At 42.6% G+C, this 19,256-nt stretch overlaps 1 protein-coding gene across 3 annotated transcripts in view; it reads left to right on the top strand.

Annotated features, from left to right (window-relative positions):
- The window catches only part of ddc (dopa decarboxylase), a 111,402-nt gene that overhangs the window by 44,132 nt on the left and 48,014 nt on the right, over positions 1–19,256 (top strand). For all 3 annotated transcript variants that reach the window (XM_043690111.2, XM_043690110.2, XM_043690113.2), the window contains exons 7-8: positions 6,023–6,089; positions 11,657–11,751. In XM_043690111.2, coding sequence (XP_043546046.2) covers positions 6,023–6,089; positions 11,657–11,751 — 162 coding nt within the window. The remainder of the gene's footprint in view (positions 1–6,022; positions 6,090–11,656; positions 11,752–19,256) is intronic.

Below are 19,256 nucleotides of genomic sequence, written 5' to 3' on the forward strand. Positions count from 1 at the left end.
TTGTCTTTTTAATACTAATAATGGTTTGAAAGAGATGACTTACGGATGTTTAGTGCAGTAAAGCCATAGGCTATGAAATTAATGCAGAAAAGAGTGAATCGCATACTGTTTCAAAATAGAGTGAATGTATAAATAGGTTTTTTACAATTACAAATACTCTTGCTAATGTAACGTAAATCTGTGGCTTAAATAATAGGCAGATGGCTCATGTTCTGAATCAAATTTTTCTTCAACATTTTGTCTACAAATTAAGCATAACTGGAGCATTCGCTGCTATTTGTTAAAGTTAAATGGTCCTGCAGAGATTCCTGTCCTGTTTGTATAGCTAACACATGGCTACAAAGATTAAACTAAACCTCATTATCTTTTAGCTTCCCCAAGCCTAAGGGTGTAATACATTTCTGTCAATTGTAAGCAATAAATCCAATAATGCATTGGTAAATATATGCAGTTAAAATGGAACAAGAGATCTGTTTTAGATGTAATCAGTTCTTCAAACAGAAAACTGCAGGCAATGTCATCAATTTTTAATATCATACGCAAACAGTTTAATACGTCAGTCATCTGTCTTTGTTATTCTCATGAGATACATGAGCATTTATTTGCAGCGAGAAACAAATGAAAATTGAATTTGAATTCGCAGAGAGTTAATAAAATTAGATTGAGCTTTTATACCTGATTTCTAAATGATGCTAATATAGGAAAATAATCCAAGAATAAGGCATGTACATCAGCATGGATCTCAGGTTTGTATCCTAAATTTCCTACATGGTGAGCATTCATTTCAGTGCCAAAAATTGCACCAAGTAAAAGCCAAGGATTTTTCTGTCATTCCAAGGATGGGAAATTAGAGAAGAAAGCATACAGCTGTTGTCATACACTTCGACAGCTGATTATAGTGCCATGTCTCTTTGTCCCCCATCTGTAAATAAAACTGTTTCAGCTTTCATTATTACTGAAATAATGGAGGTATTGTATAGGTGATTAACCTTGTCAGATTGAACCAGATCATTGATCCTGACATGAGCCTGTGACTACATATCTACTCCATCAACAAAAACCTCTACTTCTGCCTTGCTGGCATTGCCTATTACTGCAGGTCATTCTGCTATAACGCGACAATTCTGTGCCTTTGCAATTTCGTGCTATAGAAAATCACGCTGTTGAAAAGCGCTAACAGAAAATCGCTTTTTCCATTCAGTAGAAAGTTTGCATTATCCAAACAAAGTCCAAAAATCGTCAATCGTGTTATAGTTAATTCATGCTGACAAAACGCTCATTATAGCAGAACAACCTGTGTTTTCACTCACCTGCTGCTGAACCAGTCTTTACAGACCTGAGATTAAATGATTTGTCAGTCTTGTGAGGTGTCATAATATGTAAACTCGCTTCAAGCTATAAGCCTTTGCCAAAGTTACTCATTTGACTGCTTGTGACCAGTTTTACAGCTGTTGCAGCTATATTCTCTCGGTAAATATTATTAGATTCTTCAAATCATAAAGTTGTACAGCACAAGAACAGACCGTTAGGTCCAACTCGTTCATACTGACCAGATGTCCCAAATTAATTTAGTCCCATTTGTCAGCATTTAGCCCATGTCACTCGAAATCCTTCTTATTATGCACCCATTCAGATGCCTTTTAAATGTTGTATTTGTACTTGCCTCCACAACTTCCTTTAGCAGCTCATTCCAGACATGCAAAACCCTCTGCATGAAAAGGTTTACTATTAGGTTCCTTTTAAATCTTTCCCCTCTCACCTTAAACCTTCTAGTTTTAGACTCCCCTAACCTTGGAAAAAGACGTTAGCTATTCACTCTATCTGTCCGTTTGGAGGTGACGGAAATGACGGCGGATGATGCGCTGTACATGGAGATTGGTGGGGTGGTAGGTGAGGACCAGTGGGGTTCTGTCCTGTTGGCGGTTGGAGGGGCGGGGCTCAAGGGCGGAGGAGCGGGAAGTGGAAGAGATGCGGTGGAGGGCATCGTCGACCACGTCGGGGGGGAAATTGCGGTCCTGGAAGAAGGAGGCCATCTGGGTTGTATGTTTTTGGAACTGGTCCTCCTGGGAGCAGATGCGGCAGAGACGAAGGAATTGGGAGAATGGGATGGCATTTTTACAGGGGGCAGGGTGGGAGGAGGTGTAGTCCAGGTAGCTGTGGGAGTCGGTCGGTTTGTAGTAAATGTCCGTGTTGATTCGGTCGCCTGAGATAGAAATAGAAAGGTCGAGGAAGGGGAGGGAGGAATCTGAGACTGTCCAGGTGAATTTGAGGTCGGGGTGGAAGGTGTTGATGAAGTGGATGAACTGTTCAACCTCCTCGTGGGACACGAGGCAGCGCCGATACAGTCATCGATGTAGCGGAGGAAAAGGTGGGGGTTGGGGCCAGTGTAGTTGCGGAAGATGGACTGTTCCACATATCCTACGAAGAGGCAGGCATAGCTGGGGCCCATGCGGGTGCCCATGGCTACTCCTTTGGTTTGGAGGAAGTGGGAGGATTGGAAAGAGAAGTTGTTCATGGTGAGGACCAGTTCAGTCAGTCGAAGGAGGGTGTCAGTGGAAGGGTACTGGTTGGTACGGCGGGAAAGGAAGAAGCGGAGGAAGAAGCCGTACCAACCAGTATCCTTCCACTGACACCTCCGTTTCTTCCTTTCCCGCAGTACCAACCAGTACCCTTCCACTGACACTCTCCTTCGACTGACTGAACTGGTCCTCACCCTGAACAACTTCTCTTTCCAATCCTCCCACTTCCTCCAAACGAAAGGAGTAGCCATGGGCACCCGCATGGGCCCCAGCTATGCCTGTCTCTTTGTAGGGTATGTGGAACAGTCCATCTTCTGCAACTACACTGGCCCCAACCCCCACCTTTTCCTCCGCTACATCGATGACTGTATCGGCGCCGCCTCGTGCTCCCACGAGGAGGTTGAACAGATCATCCACTTCACCAACACCTTCCACCCCGACCTCAAATTCACCTGGACAGTCTCAGATTCCTCCCTCCCCTTCCTCGACCTTTCTATTTCTATCTCAGGCGACCGAATCAACACGGACATCTACTACAAACCGACCGACTCCCACAGCTACCTGGACTACACCTCCTCCCACCCTGCCCCCTGTAAAAACGCCATCCCATTCTCCCAATTCCTTCGTCTCTGCCGCATCTGCTCCCAGGAGGACCAGTTCCAAAAGCGTACAACCCAGATGGCCTCCTTCTTCAAGGACCGCAATTTCCCCCCCCCCCCCCCCCCCCGACGTGGTCGACGATGCCCTCCACCGCATCTCTTCCACTTCCCGCTCCTCCGCCCTTGAGCCCCACCCCTCCAACCGCCACCAGGACAGAACCCCACTGGTCCTCACCTACCACCCCACTAATCTCCATGTACAGCGCATCATCCGCCGTCATTTCCGTCACCTCCAAACGGACCCCACCACCAAGGATATATTTCCCTCCCCTCCCCTATCAGCATTCCGTAAAGACCACTCCCTCCGTGACTCCCTCGTCAGAGCCACACCCCCCCACCAACCCAACCTCCACTCCCGGCACCTTCCCCTGCAACCGCAGGAGGTGCAAGACTTGCGCCCACACCTCCCCTCTCACCTCCCTCCAAGGCCCCAAAGGAAACTTCCATATCCGCCACAGATTCACCTGCACCTCCACACACATCATCTATTACATCCTCTGCACCCGATGTGGCCTCCTCTATATTGGGGAGACAGGCCGCCTACTTGCGGAGCGTTTCAGAGAACACCTCTGGGACACCCAGACCAACCAACCCAACCACCCTGTGGCTCAACATTTCAACTCCCCCTCCCACTCCACCAAGGATATGCAGATCTTTGGACTCCTCCATCGCCAGACCACAACAACACGACGGTTGGAGGAAGACCGCCTCATCTTCTGCCTAGGAACCCTCCAACCACAAGGGATAAACTCGGATTTCACCAGTTTCCTCATTTCCCCTCCCCCCATCTTGTCTCAGTCAAATCCATCGAACTCAGCACCGCCTTCCTAAACTGCAATCTTCTTCCTGACCTCTCCGCACCCACCCCAGTCTGACCTATCACCCTCACCTTGACCTCTTTCCACCTATCGCTTTCCGACGCCCCTCCCCCAAGTCCCTCCTCCCTACCTTTTATCTTAGTCTACTGGAAAAACTTTCCTCATTCTTGAAGAAGGGCTTATGCACGAAACGTCGATTCTCCTGTTCCCTGGATGCTGCCTGACCTGCTGCGCTTTTCCAGCAACACATTTTCAGCTCTGATCTCCAGCATCTGCAGACCTCACTTTCTCCTATAACCTGATGTCGTTTGATTTTTAACCTTTGAAACTCCAGATTGCAGACCCAGAGACCTCAATTGCTCCTCATGTGACAAGTTCTTCATCCCCAGGATTACACTTGTGAACCTCCTCTGGACCCTTTCTAAGGCCAGCACCTCCTTCGTTAGATACGACCAAAACTACTCACAATCTTTGGACATTGGGACATAAAACCTGAACCATGAAACCACTACTGAAAATCTTCACTTTTAAAAAAATTTTCAAATCAACTCTTACACACAATTGAACTTTTTTTACCATCGCCAAATCACCCATGGTATTTTTCCACTCAGTCTGTTGCATTTGAACCTAATCTTGGAATTTGTCCCATGAAACCAATTAGGAACAATATTTTCTTATTTTATAGTGTGAAATTTCAAAGTTTGAACTCAGCAGGTGACAACTCTCATACAAAGTTGACTTTAGTAAGATGAGACAGAGACTGTTATTGGTAAAACAATTGAAGAAAAGTGGAAGATGTTTAAGGAAATATTTAACACAATACAAAATGAATTTATTCACCTGAGAGGGTAAACTCCTCTTCACAGAAAAAAAAAGCCTTGGACAATTAAAGAGATAAGAGACAGTATAAAACTAAAAGAAAGGGCTTACAAAAATGCAAACAAAAAAACAGCACGCATTCTGCTGAATGGAAAAGATACAAAGACCAGCAAAGCAACTTAAATGAGTGACAAAAAAGGATTGTGAAAGGAAATTTGCCAGGGACAACAAAATCAAAGAAGGAATTTTATAATTACGTTAAGGAAAGCAAATGGCTACAGACAATTTTAGCCGACAAAAGCCTGAAAGTAGGGATATTGTCAATGACTATGGGGAATTGGCAGACATGTTGAATATTTACTTTTTCTCAGGTGTAGAAAATAATCAAGAAATGGAATGCTGTTCTTTATGTCTACAGGGACAGAGTACAAGGATGCAGAAGTTATTTTGCAGATATACAAAACCATGGTTAGACCCCACTTGGAGTACTGTGAGCAGATCTATGCACCACACCTTGGGAAGGATAGATTGACCTTGGAGGGAGTACAATGTGGGTTTATAAGAATGGCACCTGGACTTCAGGGCCTATGTTATGAGGAAAGATTGTGCAAATTAGGCCTGTTTTTGCTGGAATTTAGAAAGTTAAGGGGTAATCTGATGCAAATGCCTTCAAGATATTAATAGGAAAAGACAGGGTAAATAAAAATGAACTATTTCCACTGGCTGGGAATCCTAGGACAAGGGGTCATAGTCTGAGAATTAGGGCCAAACCATTCAGGAGAGATATTGAGAAGCACTTTACACACAAAGGTGTTTGGAGCTGTGTTCAATAAATGACAATAGATGCAGGATCAGTTGTTAATTTGAAATCTGAGATAGATAAATGTTTATAAGTAGAAGGTGTTAAGGGTTATGGGCCAAAGTCAGGTGTATGAAATTAGGCCACACATCAGCCATTAAATGATGGAATCGGCTTGAGGGGCTGAATGGCCTACTCCTGGTCCTATGTTCCTGACTTTCTCAGAAGCGCAACATTGGAAAATAATCAACCCAAATTTCATAGAACATTAGAAGCATGAAATCTTAAATACTACCAAACGGTAGTCAGCTGAAAGTGATAGGCTTTGCTCCTAATTGACTAAACTGAAAGTGAATGAATGCTGAAGTCAGCTCACCTTTTGTAATGTTTGCTCTTTATGTACACCAGCTTTGTGCAACACTTGGCACCACTCCCTCCTGTGCATTTGATAACATTGTGGAACTTGGACCGCTATGTAAGTATATTTTAAATTTATTTACTCTATATTTATTGTGTTAACCCCAATAAAGGATAAAGTCTTTGAATTAATTTTCTTTTCGACTCTCTGACCTGTTATACTTCATTACTCCTACCTTGACAAGAAGGACAAATGTATAACTGCTGCTCAAGGTTTAAGATACCTGGTTAATATTTGACTCCCAGTTATCATTGTGCATCAACTAAGTATGTATTTCAGAGCTATCAAACCAATTTTACATCTCATGTAGTTTAACTAAATTATATATTATGGCAGCCCCAATACTGAGCAAAGAATGCTGGTTTGATCAGGATTGTGTTGGCACCAGCTTTTCAGTTGATAAAAGTTAAAGAAGTGAGGGTAAAGTCCCTTCATCCAGTCTTCAGATCTGGAAGAGGACAGAACTATCCTTGAATTGAGAACAGTGAAAAAGCCAACATGCATGGAAGCATGGTGGTGACAGTGCATCAACAGAGTTACTCCAATGGCCTAAACTGGGAACAGAGAAGGAAGGGTGACAATGCTAAGTTAAATATACATACAGGGGGCACCTTTCTAGCTGAACTTGCAGCAAGATGTCATCGCTTTTCACTATGAACTTGATGTGCAGTTTAAGTTGGAGAATAAAGTTGATAACACCAAATTATGATCTTTATAAACACAATAACAAGCTTATTTTCTTTGATGGTACTGTGTCATATGCCAATCTTCAAGTGCTAGAGGTGTCATCTTTTATCTGTGGCAAGAATAAGGCACTAACAGATGTTCTCACATAAGCCCTATACACATAGATGATGCATTTCTTTTCATCTATGATTTTCTAATACATGATATTTTCAAATCTGTTCTTAGGAAATGACTATGGGCCAATCTTTACTCAGCCCAGTGGTAATAGGCTTAGATTAGGGAGGTCTATTAAAATGGCAAGGGAAGATGTTGGGAGTGGGCATTTTGCTACCATGGGATTTTGCTGTCAGCAAGACCACCCAGTTCAATCACTCAAATATTCTAATAAGGGCGATCACTGACTTCTTCATATGCATTTTGACTGAATAGGGAGAGCTTACCACCATGAGGAAAATGTCAAGGCCAGGTGGCATGAAGAAATATTCCAAAGAAAACTGTCTTCCCTTCTATAGTTCCATGTTTAATTTTTGTCTTATTTACAAATATGGATAATCTTGATGGACTCAAAAAGTGGCGAAGAATAATCACATGGTCATACTTCCAGAAGCTTCTGGACCCCTTTGATTGTATAAGCATTTAAAATCTGACACAAAGGGCTTAGAGGCAAATTATCTGCCTTTACCCTGTTCTGGACAAAGGAAAATCTAGAAACTTATCATGTTAAAGTAGACACCAACCTTTTAACAGTTAACTCTTCACCTCACAATGGATACACAAATGGGAAAGGTAAAGCTACTCTATTAGTTTACTGACCTTCAATTTAGTTCATCACATGGGTTCTCAGCACCTGAAATTCCTGTCTTTGACACATTATTATAGTTTGAAATTGTTGGATCCCTTAAATACACAATTGTGGGGTTCTAAGTAAGGCCATTTCATCTCCAAAGAGAGAGCAGAAATGAGTTGGCAGCCTGCATCAGACTCTGTCTGTCGTGAAGTTGCTGGCTGGAAAGAAGCTTGCACATTGCCTGCAAGATGTCCAGAGTTGAATCATCATCTTACATTGACATCAGTAATGCTAAAGTTCCTTGGTGCTGTTACGACACGGGGTAAACTCTCCTGCTTAATTTAAATCAGCAGCACAGAAAAGATTTATCCTGTACAATAATCTGTGAAAATTTGAGAGGCCAAGAACTATTTAAAGGAAAAATTAACAACTTTATTTATTAAAGTATAAAGATTCTTACATATGTCCTTATGCTGCAGTAACAATTCTTTCATCAGCACTCTATGCTCTTGAGACAGATAGCTTACTAACCTATCCCACTCCTCAAGGACTTCTTTATTTTTTAATCTATTTTGAGGCACATCAAATTCATATCATCTGGATTTGATTCCTCAGTCTGCAGGGTAGTAACTAACACCTGTTTCTCCAGTTCTTTCTCTCTAGTATAATACAGTTTCAATATGTTCACATGACATACCTGATACCTTTCTTTTCTATCTGGCATCTTTACTAGATAGTTCACCTGACTCAACTTTTTCTCAATTTGATAGGGAAAAACATCCGAGTCTCAGAACTTTTATCTGTCACCTACTTCATTCTACACAGGGCCCTCTTTAAATGCTGTTTAGCTAACTCACCTACTCGATTTAGTCTCTCCCTCACCTCCGATACATAATGTGAGATCTCCGACTTTGGTTCTGTCAGTTTTTCTTCAATTCATTTCAAAGGGCCTCTCACTTCATGACGGAATATTAACTTGAAGGAAGTGAACTGAGTAGATTCATTTGAGGCATCTCTAATGGCAAACAATACGAATGGGATACCTTTATCCCCAACATTCGGGTAATCCTGACAGTATGGTCTCAACATGGTCTTCAAAGTCTGATGCCACCTTTCTAAAGCTCCCTGGGATTCAGGATGATACACACTGGATTTAGAGTGCTGTACACCTAAGTTATCTGTGACCTCCTCAAACAGCCTAGCAGTAAGATTTGACTCTTGGTCCACCTGAATCTCTCTGAGTAGCTCATACCTTGTGAAGAATGCTACTAACTCCTCTACCACCTTTTTTGCCTTGATACTTCACGATGGAATTGCCTCCAGAAATCTGGTAGATGCATCCATTATGGTTAACAAGTACTGGTTCCTACTTTTAGTTCTCAGGAGGGGACCTACACAATCAATTATAACCTGCGTGAAAGGTTCTTCAAATGTGGGAATTGGCAGCAAAGGTGCTGGTTTTACTACCACCTGTGGCTTACCTACCATTTGGCATGTATGACAATCACATTGTTGTGCATTCCAGGCCAATAAAAATTTTTTTGTACCTTTACCTGAGTCTTTCGTACCCCTAGATGACCTACTGGTAGTTCATGTGCTACCCGTAACACTTCCTGTCTGTATGCTACCGGCAACGTAATCTGGTGCACGTTGGCCCATTTCTTCTCTGCACTAACCTGTGGTTCTCTATTTCCATCTCAGGATTCTATCTTTCAGATAATAATATGCTCTCACTCCTTTTTGGAGTACACGCTCCCATATATCTTGTCTTGCTGTTGCAAGTCCCTTAGCTTTTCAGGACTAAACACTTCTGTCTGACCCTCTGCCTATTCAGGTTTTTCCTGCACCATTACGTCAAACAGGGTATCCACTAACTGAACCTCAACTGCTTCATTTTTCTCTTGTTGCTTTGTGGAGTGACTTATGATAGTGAGATCTGGTCACCACACAGTCTGGGAAAATACCAGGATATTTCTGTTTTAACTCCTCAGTTTCTTGGTCTTCCATGGGCTTTCTCCACAACAAGGGGTGTCACTCCCACCTTGGATCCTGCCAAATCATTCCCAAGAATAAAATGAATTCCTGGAACTGGCACACTATCAATCACTCCCATTGTAACTTCCCCAGTCTTGAGTAAGATCAGATTGGAGGGCCAATTTCTGACCATCTATCTCACAGATTACCACACTCTGAGGTAACAGATCAGAAAGAGTGCATATTCACTCATCCCTTACTATTAGTGACTGGTTAGATTCAGTATCTGTCAAAATTATAACTTCTTGTCCTTCCCCCCCCCTGTTCTTTCTGAGTAAACTTTACCCACAGAGGCAAAGTCTTTGTAGAGATCAGGTACTAACTCCATACCCAGCCCCTCCCTAGCCTCTGCACTCTCCTGCAGCCCCTCACCTTTAATGATACACTTTATTTTAAATTGTTCCTCCAGGTTCTTTATAGCAAAATGGATCATTAACATGTATCTGTATTAAATTACATTTTTCACTGACTGCCCAGCCTGCCTATGAGCTTTGAAGATCTGTACTACTATTCTCACAGTTCACAATACCTGTAAGTTTTGTATCATTTGAAAGTTTTGAAATTGTGCCACATACACCAATGTCTTTGTCATTAATATATATCAGGAAAATTAGGGGTCCAAACACACACTATTTGGATACTCTTATAAACCTTTCTTTGATCCAAAAAAACCCATAACCACTCTATTCCCTATCTCCCAAGCTGTTTAAAAAGAGCTACTGCAGTGTCAACTCTTTTGATCCAATAGCTGCACCAAATGCTTTGCCAATATTTCAACATTTTGCTGTGATAATTTACAGGAGTTAAATGTTAACTTGGTCCCATTCTAATGCTCTCATACTCAGGCAGATGTTGACAAGTTCACACCCTATATCAGAAATGTAAGCATAATAATCTAAGCTGATAATTCAGTGCAGCACTGAAATGGTACAACGTTCTTGAAAATGCCATCTTTATGTATAATGCTAAACCATGGCCCTCTATCCTATTTTGATCCCACTGAACAAAAATAAGAGGAAGTTCTCGATCTCAGTGACAATAGTTATCCAGTGATGTAAGCAAGCGATGACAGATTATTTGGTCAGTTATTTCTGTTTGTGGAACCTAGTTCTTTGTACATTGACTGCCATATTTGCTTTCAAAAGGACATTACTGAACTTGAGAACATTATATGTTTATCAAGACTGAGCTACTTCTCCTAAGAAATTGAAAAATCTTTCTTCCCCATGTGACAACAACTGCACTGACTGATAACATTAAGAACAACTGGCAACAGCAAATCTTTCCAAGATATCCCAGATATGTCATACAACATGTCTGCTGAATATCAGTGCAAATTTCGATCAGACGGTGCTAGCCTAAAGAAATCTTGCTCTGCAAAAGCCACAGCCGCCCAAGGAGAAGAAGGAAGGGAAAAATAATCTAGTTACTGTTCCAACTGGATCTTTAAATATTCAGCAGTTTAAAAGCTCACAGAACCTGTCAATCTCTGTGAAAGCAGCAGCCAACATTAAGAAAGCTGTCAAAGCCAATGTAGCACTAAGCTAGCCTTTAAATGGTCAAATTAGTAGGAAACAGGGAAAAATATTGAAGAGTTAGAATATTGAAATAAAATAAACTGTAATGTAGATCATGAAGACTCTTAACCAGAGATACAAGAGGAAAAATCAAAATCATAAAATCAGAATACAGTGGGTACACTTGTTTCATGATTATCAATATCCAATTACAACCACTAGTTCTGGTTACTTAATTTGTTTCACATTATTGTATTCAACCAATTATAATATTTATACACTTGACCAATTACAATATCCGTTCACTAATGAAGCATGTTTATGTAATTACATTTTCAAAGAACAATCTGATCTTAGCTTGAGCACTGACATTAACCTCCTTGTGGTTATCAAAGTTTCTTTTCATCCTTACAGTATCAAGATTTGTCTTTTTCCATTGTATTGTTGGATTCTTTTTAGTCATCATAAGATTCATATTCGGCCAATGTCAACATTTTCCCTTAGAATGTTTACTCTCCTTCAGTTCCTTTGTTTTCCTTGCTTCTGTTGATCACTTAATGAAGCATAAAATGTGATTGATTTTATGTGTAATATTTCAGGCACTTCTGAAAATATATGGATGCACATTGACGCTGCCTACGCAGGAAGTGCTTTTATCTGTCCAGAGTTCAGACCTCTTTTAAATGGAGTGGAGGTAAAGTTGACAATTTTAATGCAGTATTCTAACTCGACGCAACTCACTTGGAGCGTATTTTTGGAAAAGGTAGTATTTGCTGATGTTACTTGCATTTCTGCGAGGGAAATTCATAAATTGGCTAAGGTGGATTGAATATATTATATATCCAAATTAAAATGATTGACTAATTGATTGATTTATCGTTGAAACATGTATCGAGACACAGTTGATGTGTACCTCAGGCCAGCAGAGGAATCCTGGCCGGTGAACTGGCAGGAGCTGGAGGCCAAAGTCTCAGCTCGCCTAAGCCAGTGGACAGGACTGCTTCAAGTGCAGTTTTACAGGAGTTGAGTGCTGGTCATAAACTAACTCATGGCTGCCATGCTGTGGTACCGGCTGGTCCCTTTGATCCCTCCTCCTGGTTTTGTTGCTGACATCCAGAGAACGTTGGTTCACTTCTTCTGGGATAAAAAGATGCACTGGTCGTGGCACAGGTTCTAAGACTTCCTATTGAGGAGGGCGGTCAGTTGCTGGTGTGTCTTCGCACCAAGGTGGTGACTTTCCCCTTTCAGTCCTGGCAGCGATACCTTTACATTGAGCCTCCTCCTAGGTGGTGGGCCCTGGCGACGTATTTTTTCCGCCAGGTATGAAACCTCAACTACGACACGCAGCTCCTGTTCATTGACTGTGATGGGTTTGGAGGTCACTTTCAGGCAACTGCCTGTCTTTTACCAGGACCTGATCACTGTCTGCAACATGGTTGAATTGCATCGCGCCTTCCCTCCGGCAGAAGTAGCAGATGTCATTGGGCAGCCATTGCTCAGGAATCCGCATTTCCGTACTCGCGGGTTCAAGTGGCTGTCGGAGGGGAGGGCCGTGGCGGCGAGGGTGACCAGGGGTGGGGACGTGCTGGGTGGTGGGGGCCTGGGCTGGACATTGCCACAGGGCGGCAGTAGAAGTCCAGTTCGTGGCCACTGCCATTCAACACCTTAAAACGGCAGTGCTCGGATCGACATAGTGCATCAGTTGGAGGATGCTCAGGTATGCTGTGGAATCCCATCTGCGTGAACCCCTGCCCGGATGGAATTTCACAGGAACCTGTGCCCCACAATTTGAGCCACCTTTGGAGTTTGTGTTTTGCCCCCTTTTAGGGACATAAAACGGCAGATCGTGTACAGACTGCTACTGCATACCATCCACCTCCTTTCCCTCATCCACCACAGATTACATTGGTTCATGGACTCCCAGCCCAACTGCTTGTTCTGTGGTGCTGTGGCTTCAGTGGGCCTTCTGTGTACATATTGTGTGGGCCTTTGCTCTCCTTTTTTGATTTTCTTACAAACCTTCATCTCTGTTTTTGGTTGCACATCAGCCACACGCTCCTAACCTTTGGGTACCCAGTTTGAAGGGGGAAGGTGTGGGGGTAGGTTAGAGGATCTCCTCGCGGGTCTGCTCCTGGGCCTGGCCAAACTGGCCATAAACAGGTCCAGTCAGCGGGCAGTGTAGGAGGTCATTAGGGCCGATTGCCTGCCCCTCTTCTGTAGTTATATTTGAGCCCTGTGTCCCTGGAGAAAGAGCACGCAGTGTCCACCAACACCCTTGAGCTGTTCAGAGAGAGGTGGCACTGAGGGGAGTGAAGTGTTTTATTTCCCCCTCCAACTCTATTTTGATTTAATCCCCTTCATTTTTTTGATCATACAGCATTGCCCTTTGAGAAGGGCATTGCTTGTCACTGGCCATTAGGGTGTTTCTTTCTTCCTGGTGGTGGAATATAAATAAAGATTTACACACTTATTGTTCTTCACTGTGTCCTACACCTGCACACACATGACATGGGTGCTGGGGAAAAATAAGCACTGCCGCTGTTAGGCAGATAGTACCATACAAAGTGCAATGGAATAGCAGAACAGAGTGCAGAATACAATGTTACAGCTGCAGAGAAGGTGCAGAGAGAGAGATCAAATTTAACATTTGATGCAGGTTGAAGCCAGAAATACAAATCATATGCAGACAATGGACATTATTCCATCAGTAAAAATGGGAGAGGAAAAGGTCTAAAAGTAACTAAGTAACACAAAGCTATTATTCACAAGTCTTTAATTATAGTTTAAATATTACTGTTGGAGATGTTAAAGAAAATACTGAAATGATTCATGTGTTGTTTCTCTATCAACTGGTTTAACAGAGGTGGTCCATGGAGAAGTGAATGATTCTGGAAGTTTAATTCATTTGTTTGTAAAAATTTCTAACACCTGAGCAGACATGGGGAAGGATTGAAATAAAACTCATAGGATACATTAGAAGTTAATATGTAAGCTGGTGATCAAGCTTAAATAGCTTCCTACTTTTGAGTTCATGAACAATTACTTTCATAGATTGCTGTAGAAAATGATAACGTATACAATCAGGAAAAGATCCCTTGATTCACATGTAGCTGGCCATCATTCATGTTACAAGGGACATATCTAAGATACCCACTCACCTATTAACCCATAAATTGGAGTTGGTACCTACCAGGCTCGAGAATTTCTCCCACTTTGTATTTTTTCTAAGTTCTTCTTTTTCATCAGAAGGTAAGAGCTCATGGGATCCAAGGAAATTTGTCAAATGGATACAGGTTCAGCTGAGTGGCGAGAATCGGGGGATGATGGTTGAGGGGTTGTTTTGTGACTGGAAACCACTGGGGCTCTGCATAGATCAGTGTTGGCACTGGCTGTTTGTGGTATATAAATGATTTAGACTTGAATGTATAAGGGTTGATCAGTAAGTTTGTGGATGATACATAAACTGATGAGGATGTAAACAAGGAGGAGGATAGCCTTATATTACAGGACAGTATCGACAGACTGGTCAGATTGGCTGATCAGTGTCAAATGGAATGCAAGTCTGGATTTGTGAGTTGATGCACATTAGCAAGATAAACAAGGCAAGGGAATACAATGAAGAATAGTAGGACCCTGCGAAGCCTGAGAATCAGAAAGACCTTTATGTTCACGTCCTTCAGCCTTTCAAGGTAGCAGGACAGATAGATAAAGTTGTTAAGAAGCCATATGGGGTACTTGCCTTTATTAAGCAAGGCACAAAGTTTAAAAACTGAGAGCTGATGCTGGAACTGTATGAAACAGTGGTTAAGCTGAAGCTGGAGTATTGTGTACAGTTCTGGAATATACATTATTGGAGGAATGTGATAACACTGGAAAGGGTGCAGATGAAATTTACCAGGCTGTTTCCTGGACTAGAGAGTTTTAGTTAGGAAGAGAGATTGGATAGACTTGGGTTCTTTTCCTTAGAGCAGAGAAAATGTAACAGGGCTGACATTGAGATGTACAAAATTATTAGAGGCATCGGTAGGGTAGACAGGAAGAAACTGTTCCCTTGATGGTGTGGTCATTGATCCGGGGCAGAGATTGAAGATAACAGGCAAGAAATTTAGAGCAGATGGGAGGAAAAAAATGTTCACCCAGAAGATGGTGCGAATTTGGAACTCACTCAGTAGATGCAGATACCCTCATAATATTTAAAAAGTATTTAGATGTGCACCTATGATGTCAAAGCATAGAAGGCTGTGGGCCAAGCATTGGAAAATGGGACTAGAATAGAAAGGTGATTGTTTTCACCTGGTGCCGAAAGGCCTTTTCTTTGTGCTCTAGGTCTCTATGACAATATATACTAGAACCCTAAGTTGTTTTATTTAGCCTGGTGTCTGTGATATAATGGCAATCATTTAAATAATCATGATGCAGTTGACCACATGACTCTGATATCAGTCTAAAATGAGAATGTGAATACAGAGATCTTAGACATTACATCTAGCGAGCTGTATTTGAGAACTTGCTACGTACATATGTAAATAAAGAAGTGTTACAGTACATAGGGAATGGAAGATCTTTACTTAGGGATATGGAGCAAGTAGTCTCAAAGACAATGTATGTGCACATACCGAAATCCTGAGATATTCCAGACTGTTATCTGGGCGTGCATGCAAAATGTTGGCTTAAAGCATAACATAAAGCAAATGAATATTAAATGCACAAATTAGAGGCAGGAGTAGATCATTTATCACTCAATCCTGCTCCACCTTTCAAATTGTTCCTGGCTGATCTGATTACTCCATATTCCTGCCAACCATGATAATCTTCTGCATCCCTACCTCCACCCTTCACTATCAAGAATTTATCTACATTTGCCTTAAAAAATATTCAAGGCTCTGCTACCACCACATTTTGAGGGAGAGGATTCCAAACACTTACAGACCTCTGTGAGAGAAGAAAATCCTCCTCATCTATGTCTTAAATGGATGACACTTTATTTTTAAACAGTGACCCCTAGTTCTAGAATCTCGCAAAAGAGGAAACATTTTTTCCACATTGACCCTGTCAAGATTTCTCAGGATCTGCTACATTGTAAGCAAGTCACCTCTTACACTTCTAAACAAGCTTAGCCTGTATGACCTTTATTCATAAGACAACCCACCCATTCCAGGTATTACTCTGGTAAATAATCCCTGAACTGTTTCAAGTGTATTTCTACCCTTCTTCAAATAAGGAGACTAGTACTGTACACAGTACTTTGGATGTGGTCTCACCAATATCCTGTATACCTGAAGTGTAAACCTCTATCTATGTATTCAAAGGCCTTGCAACAAATAATAACATTTGATTAGCTTTCCTAATTACTTTTTGTACCTGCAACTTCACCTTTGCAATTCATGCACAAGGGCATCCAGATCCTTTTGCATCTCAGAGCTCTGTAATCTCTCTCCATTTAGATAATATACAACTTTTTTATTCGTCCTACCAAAATTCCAACCTACTGTGTACAGAAATAAATGAAGGAGTAATATATTATGCAAAGTGTTGAAAGGTCTTACTTAGACATAGGGAACAAGCAACAGGTTTTTATTCAGTCAGGGGATGTAAGCTGCACTGGCTGATCATCAGATGTTGTCCATCAGCAGCGGGAGTCGAGTGAGTGCGAGCCAGGGGGCAGTCGGGAAGGAAGCCAGGGAGCAGAGGGGATGGAAGCTAGGCCAGCTGCGTGCTCCTCTTGCAGGATGTGTCCCTGCTGACTTCACCTGCGAAAAGTGCACCCAATTCCAGCTCCTCACAGACCACGTTAGGGAACTGGAGCTGGAGCTGGATGAACTTCAGATCATTCAGGAGGCTGAGGGGGTGGTACAGAGGAGTTATAGGGAGGTAGTCACAACTAAGTTACAGGATAAAGGTAGCTGGGTGACCATCAGGAGAGGGAAAATGATTAGACAGACAGTATAGAATCCCCCTGTGGCTGTTTCCCTCAATAATGAGTATACTGCTTAGGATACTGTTCAGGGGCACAACCTACCACAGGAAAGCCACAGCGGCTAGGTCTCTGGCACTGAGCCTGGCTCTGTGGCTCAGAAAGGAAGGGGGGAGAATAGGACAGTGATAGTGATAGGAGATTAAATGGTTAGTGGAACAGACAGGAGATTCTGTAGTCGCAAACAAGACCCCTGAATGATACATTGCCTCCCCGGTGCCAGGGTCGGAGATGTCTCGGATTGACTCTCCAGGATTCTTTAGGGGGAGGGAGAACCGCCAGAAGTCATGGTATACATTGGTACCAATGACAAAGCTAGAAAAAGGGATGAGGACTTGAAAAGTGAATATACAGAGTTAGGTTGGAAGCTAAAAGGCAGGACAAGCAGGGTAGTAATCTCAGGATTGCTACTGGTGCCGTGGGTTAGTGGGGTTAGGAACAGAGAGTGAGTGCAGCCGTAAACAAGGCTGCAGAGCTGGTGTAGGAGGAGGGGCTTCAGTTATGTGGATCATTGGGACATCTGGGGAAGATGGGACCTGTTCAATGAGACCAAGTTGCACCTGAATTGGAGGGGTACCAATATGCTGAGCAGGAGGTTTGCTAGAGCTCTTTGGGAGGGTTTAAACTAGTTTGGCAGAGGGATGGTAACCGGATCTATGGATCAGAGGATGGGGTAGCTGGTGAACAGGCATATACAGCGTGCAGAGAGTGTGAGGAAGGATAGACAGTTGATAGGGCAAAGTTGCAGTCAGTGTGATCAGTTGAAGTGTGTCTATTTTAATACAAGGAGTGTCAGGAATAAGGGTGATGAACTTAGAGCATGGGTCAGTACTTGAAGCTACGATGTGGCCATTATGGAGATTTGGATATCACGGGGCAGGAATGGTTATTGGATGTTCTGAGGTTTAGGTGTTTCAAAAGGAATAGGGAGGCAGGTAAAAGAGGTGGGGGAGTGGCATTGCTAATCAGGGATAGTATCACAGCTGCAGAAAGGGAGGTCATCGAGGACAGTTTGAGTCTTTATAGGTGGAAGTCAGAAACAGGAAAGGAGCAGTCACTTTATTGTGAGATTTCTAGAAACACTCTCCAGGACCTCACCATTAAGTGCAGCACCTCACTTATTAAATTAAACACCAACTGTCACTCCTCAGCCTTTTGGCCCATCTGATTGTGGAGGAGCAGATTGGGAGACAGTTTTTGGAAGGGTGTAGAAGTAACAGGGTTATTGTCATTGGAAGACTTCAACTTCCCTAATATTCATTGGAACCTCCTTAGTGCAAATAGTTTGGTTGGAGCAGACTTTGTCCGCTATGTCCAGGAAGGATTCCTGACTCAGTTTGGAGATAGGCCGACTAGAGGGCAGGCTGTATTGGATTTGATGCTTGGCAATGACTCAAGTCAGGTGTCAGATCTCTCGGTGGGAGAGCATTTTGGTGATCATAACTTTACTGTCATCATGGAGAATGATCGGAGCAGATGTGGGACGGGGAATTACAATGCTATTAGGCTGGAACTGTGGAGCATACATTGAGAACAAATATTCTCAGGGAAATGCAGGACTAAAATGTGGAGGTTGTTTAGGGACCACTTGCTGTGAGTGCAAGATAGATTTGTCCCACTGAGGCAAGGAAGGGATGGTAGGGTGAAGGAAACCTTGATGACAAGAAATGTGGAATGTCTAGTCAAGAGGAAGAAGGAGCCTTAAGGTTGAGGAAGCAAAGATCAGACGGGGCTCTAGAAGGTTGCAAGGTAGCCAGGTAGGAACTGTCAAAAGGACTGCGGAGAACTTAGAAGGGGGCATGAAAAAGCCTAGGCAGGTAGGGTTAAAGAAAACCCTAAGGCATTCTACACTTATCTGCATCACAGGAGGATGGCCAGAGTGAGGGTAGGACTGATTGGGGAACTTGTGCCTGGAGGCAGAGGAGATAGGGGATGTTCCTGAATGAATACTTTGCTTCAGTATTCATTAGTGAGAGAGATATTGTCGTTTGTGAGGACAGCATTAAACAGATTGATACGCTCAACAGGTTGATGCTAAGAAGGAAGATGTGCTGGCAATTTTGAAAATCATAGTAGAGATAAATACCCAGAGCCAGACAGGATATACTCAAGGTTACTATGGGAAGTGAGGGAAGAGATTGTTGTACCTTTGCTGATGATCTTTGTATCCTCACTGTCTACTGGAGTAGTACCAGATGACTGGAGGGTGGCAAATGTTATTCCCT

Source organism: Chiloscyllium plagiosum, unplaced genomic scaffold (genome assembly GCF_037043375.1).
Source record: "Chiloscyllium plagiosum isolate Xiang-an unplaced genomic scaffold, Cpla_swu_hap1 HiC_scaffold_5, whole genome shotgun sequence".
NCBI lineage: Eukaryota > Metazoa > Chordata > Chondrichthyes > Orectolobiformes > Hemiscylliidae > Chiloscyllium > Chiloscyllium plagiosum.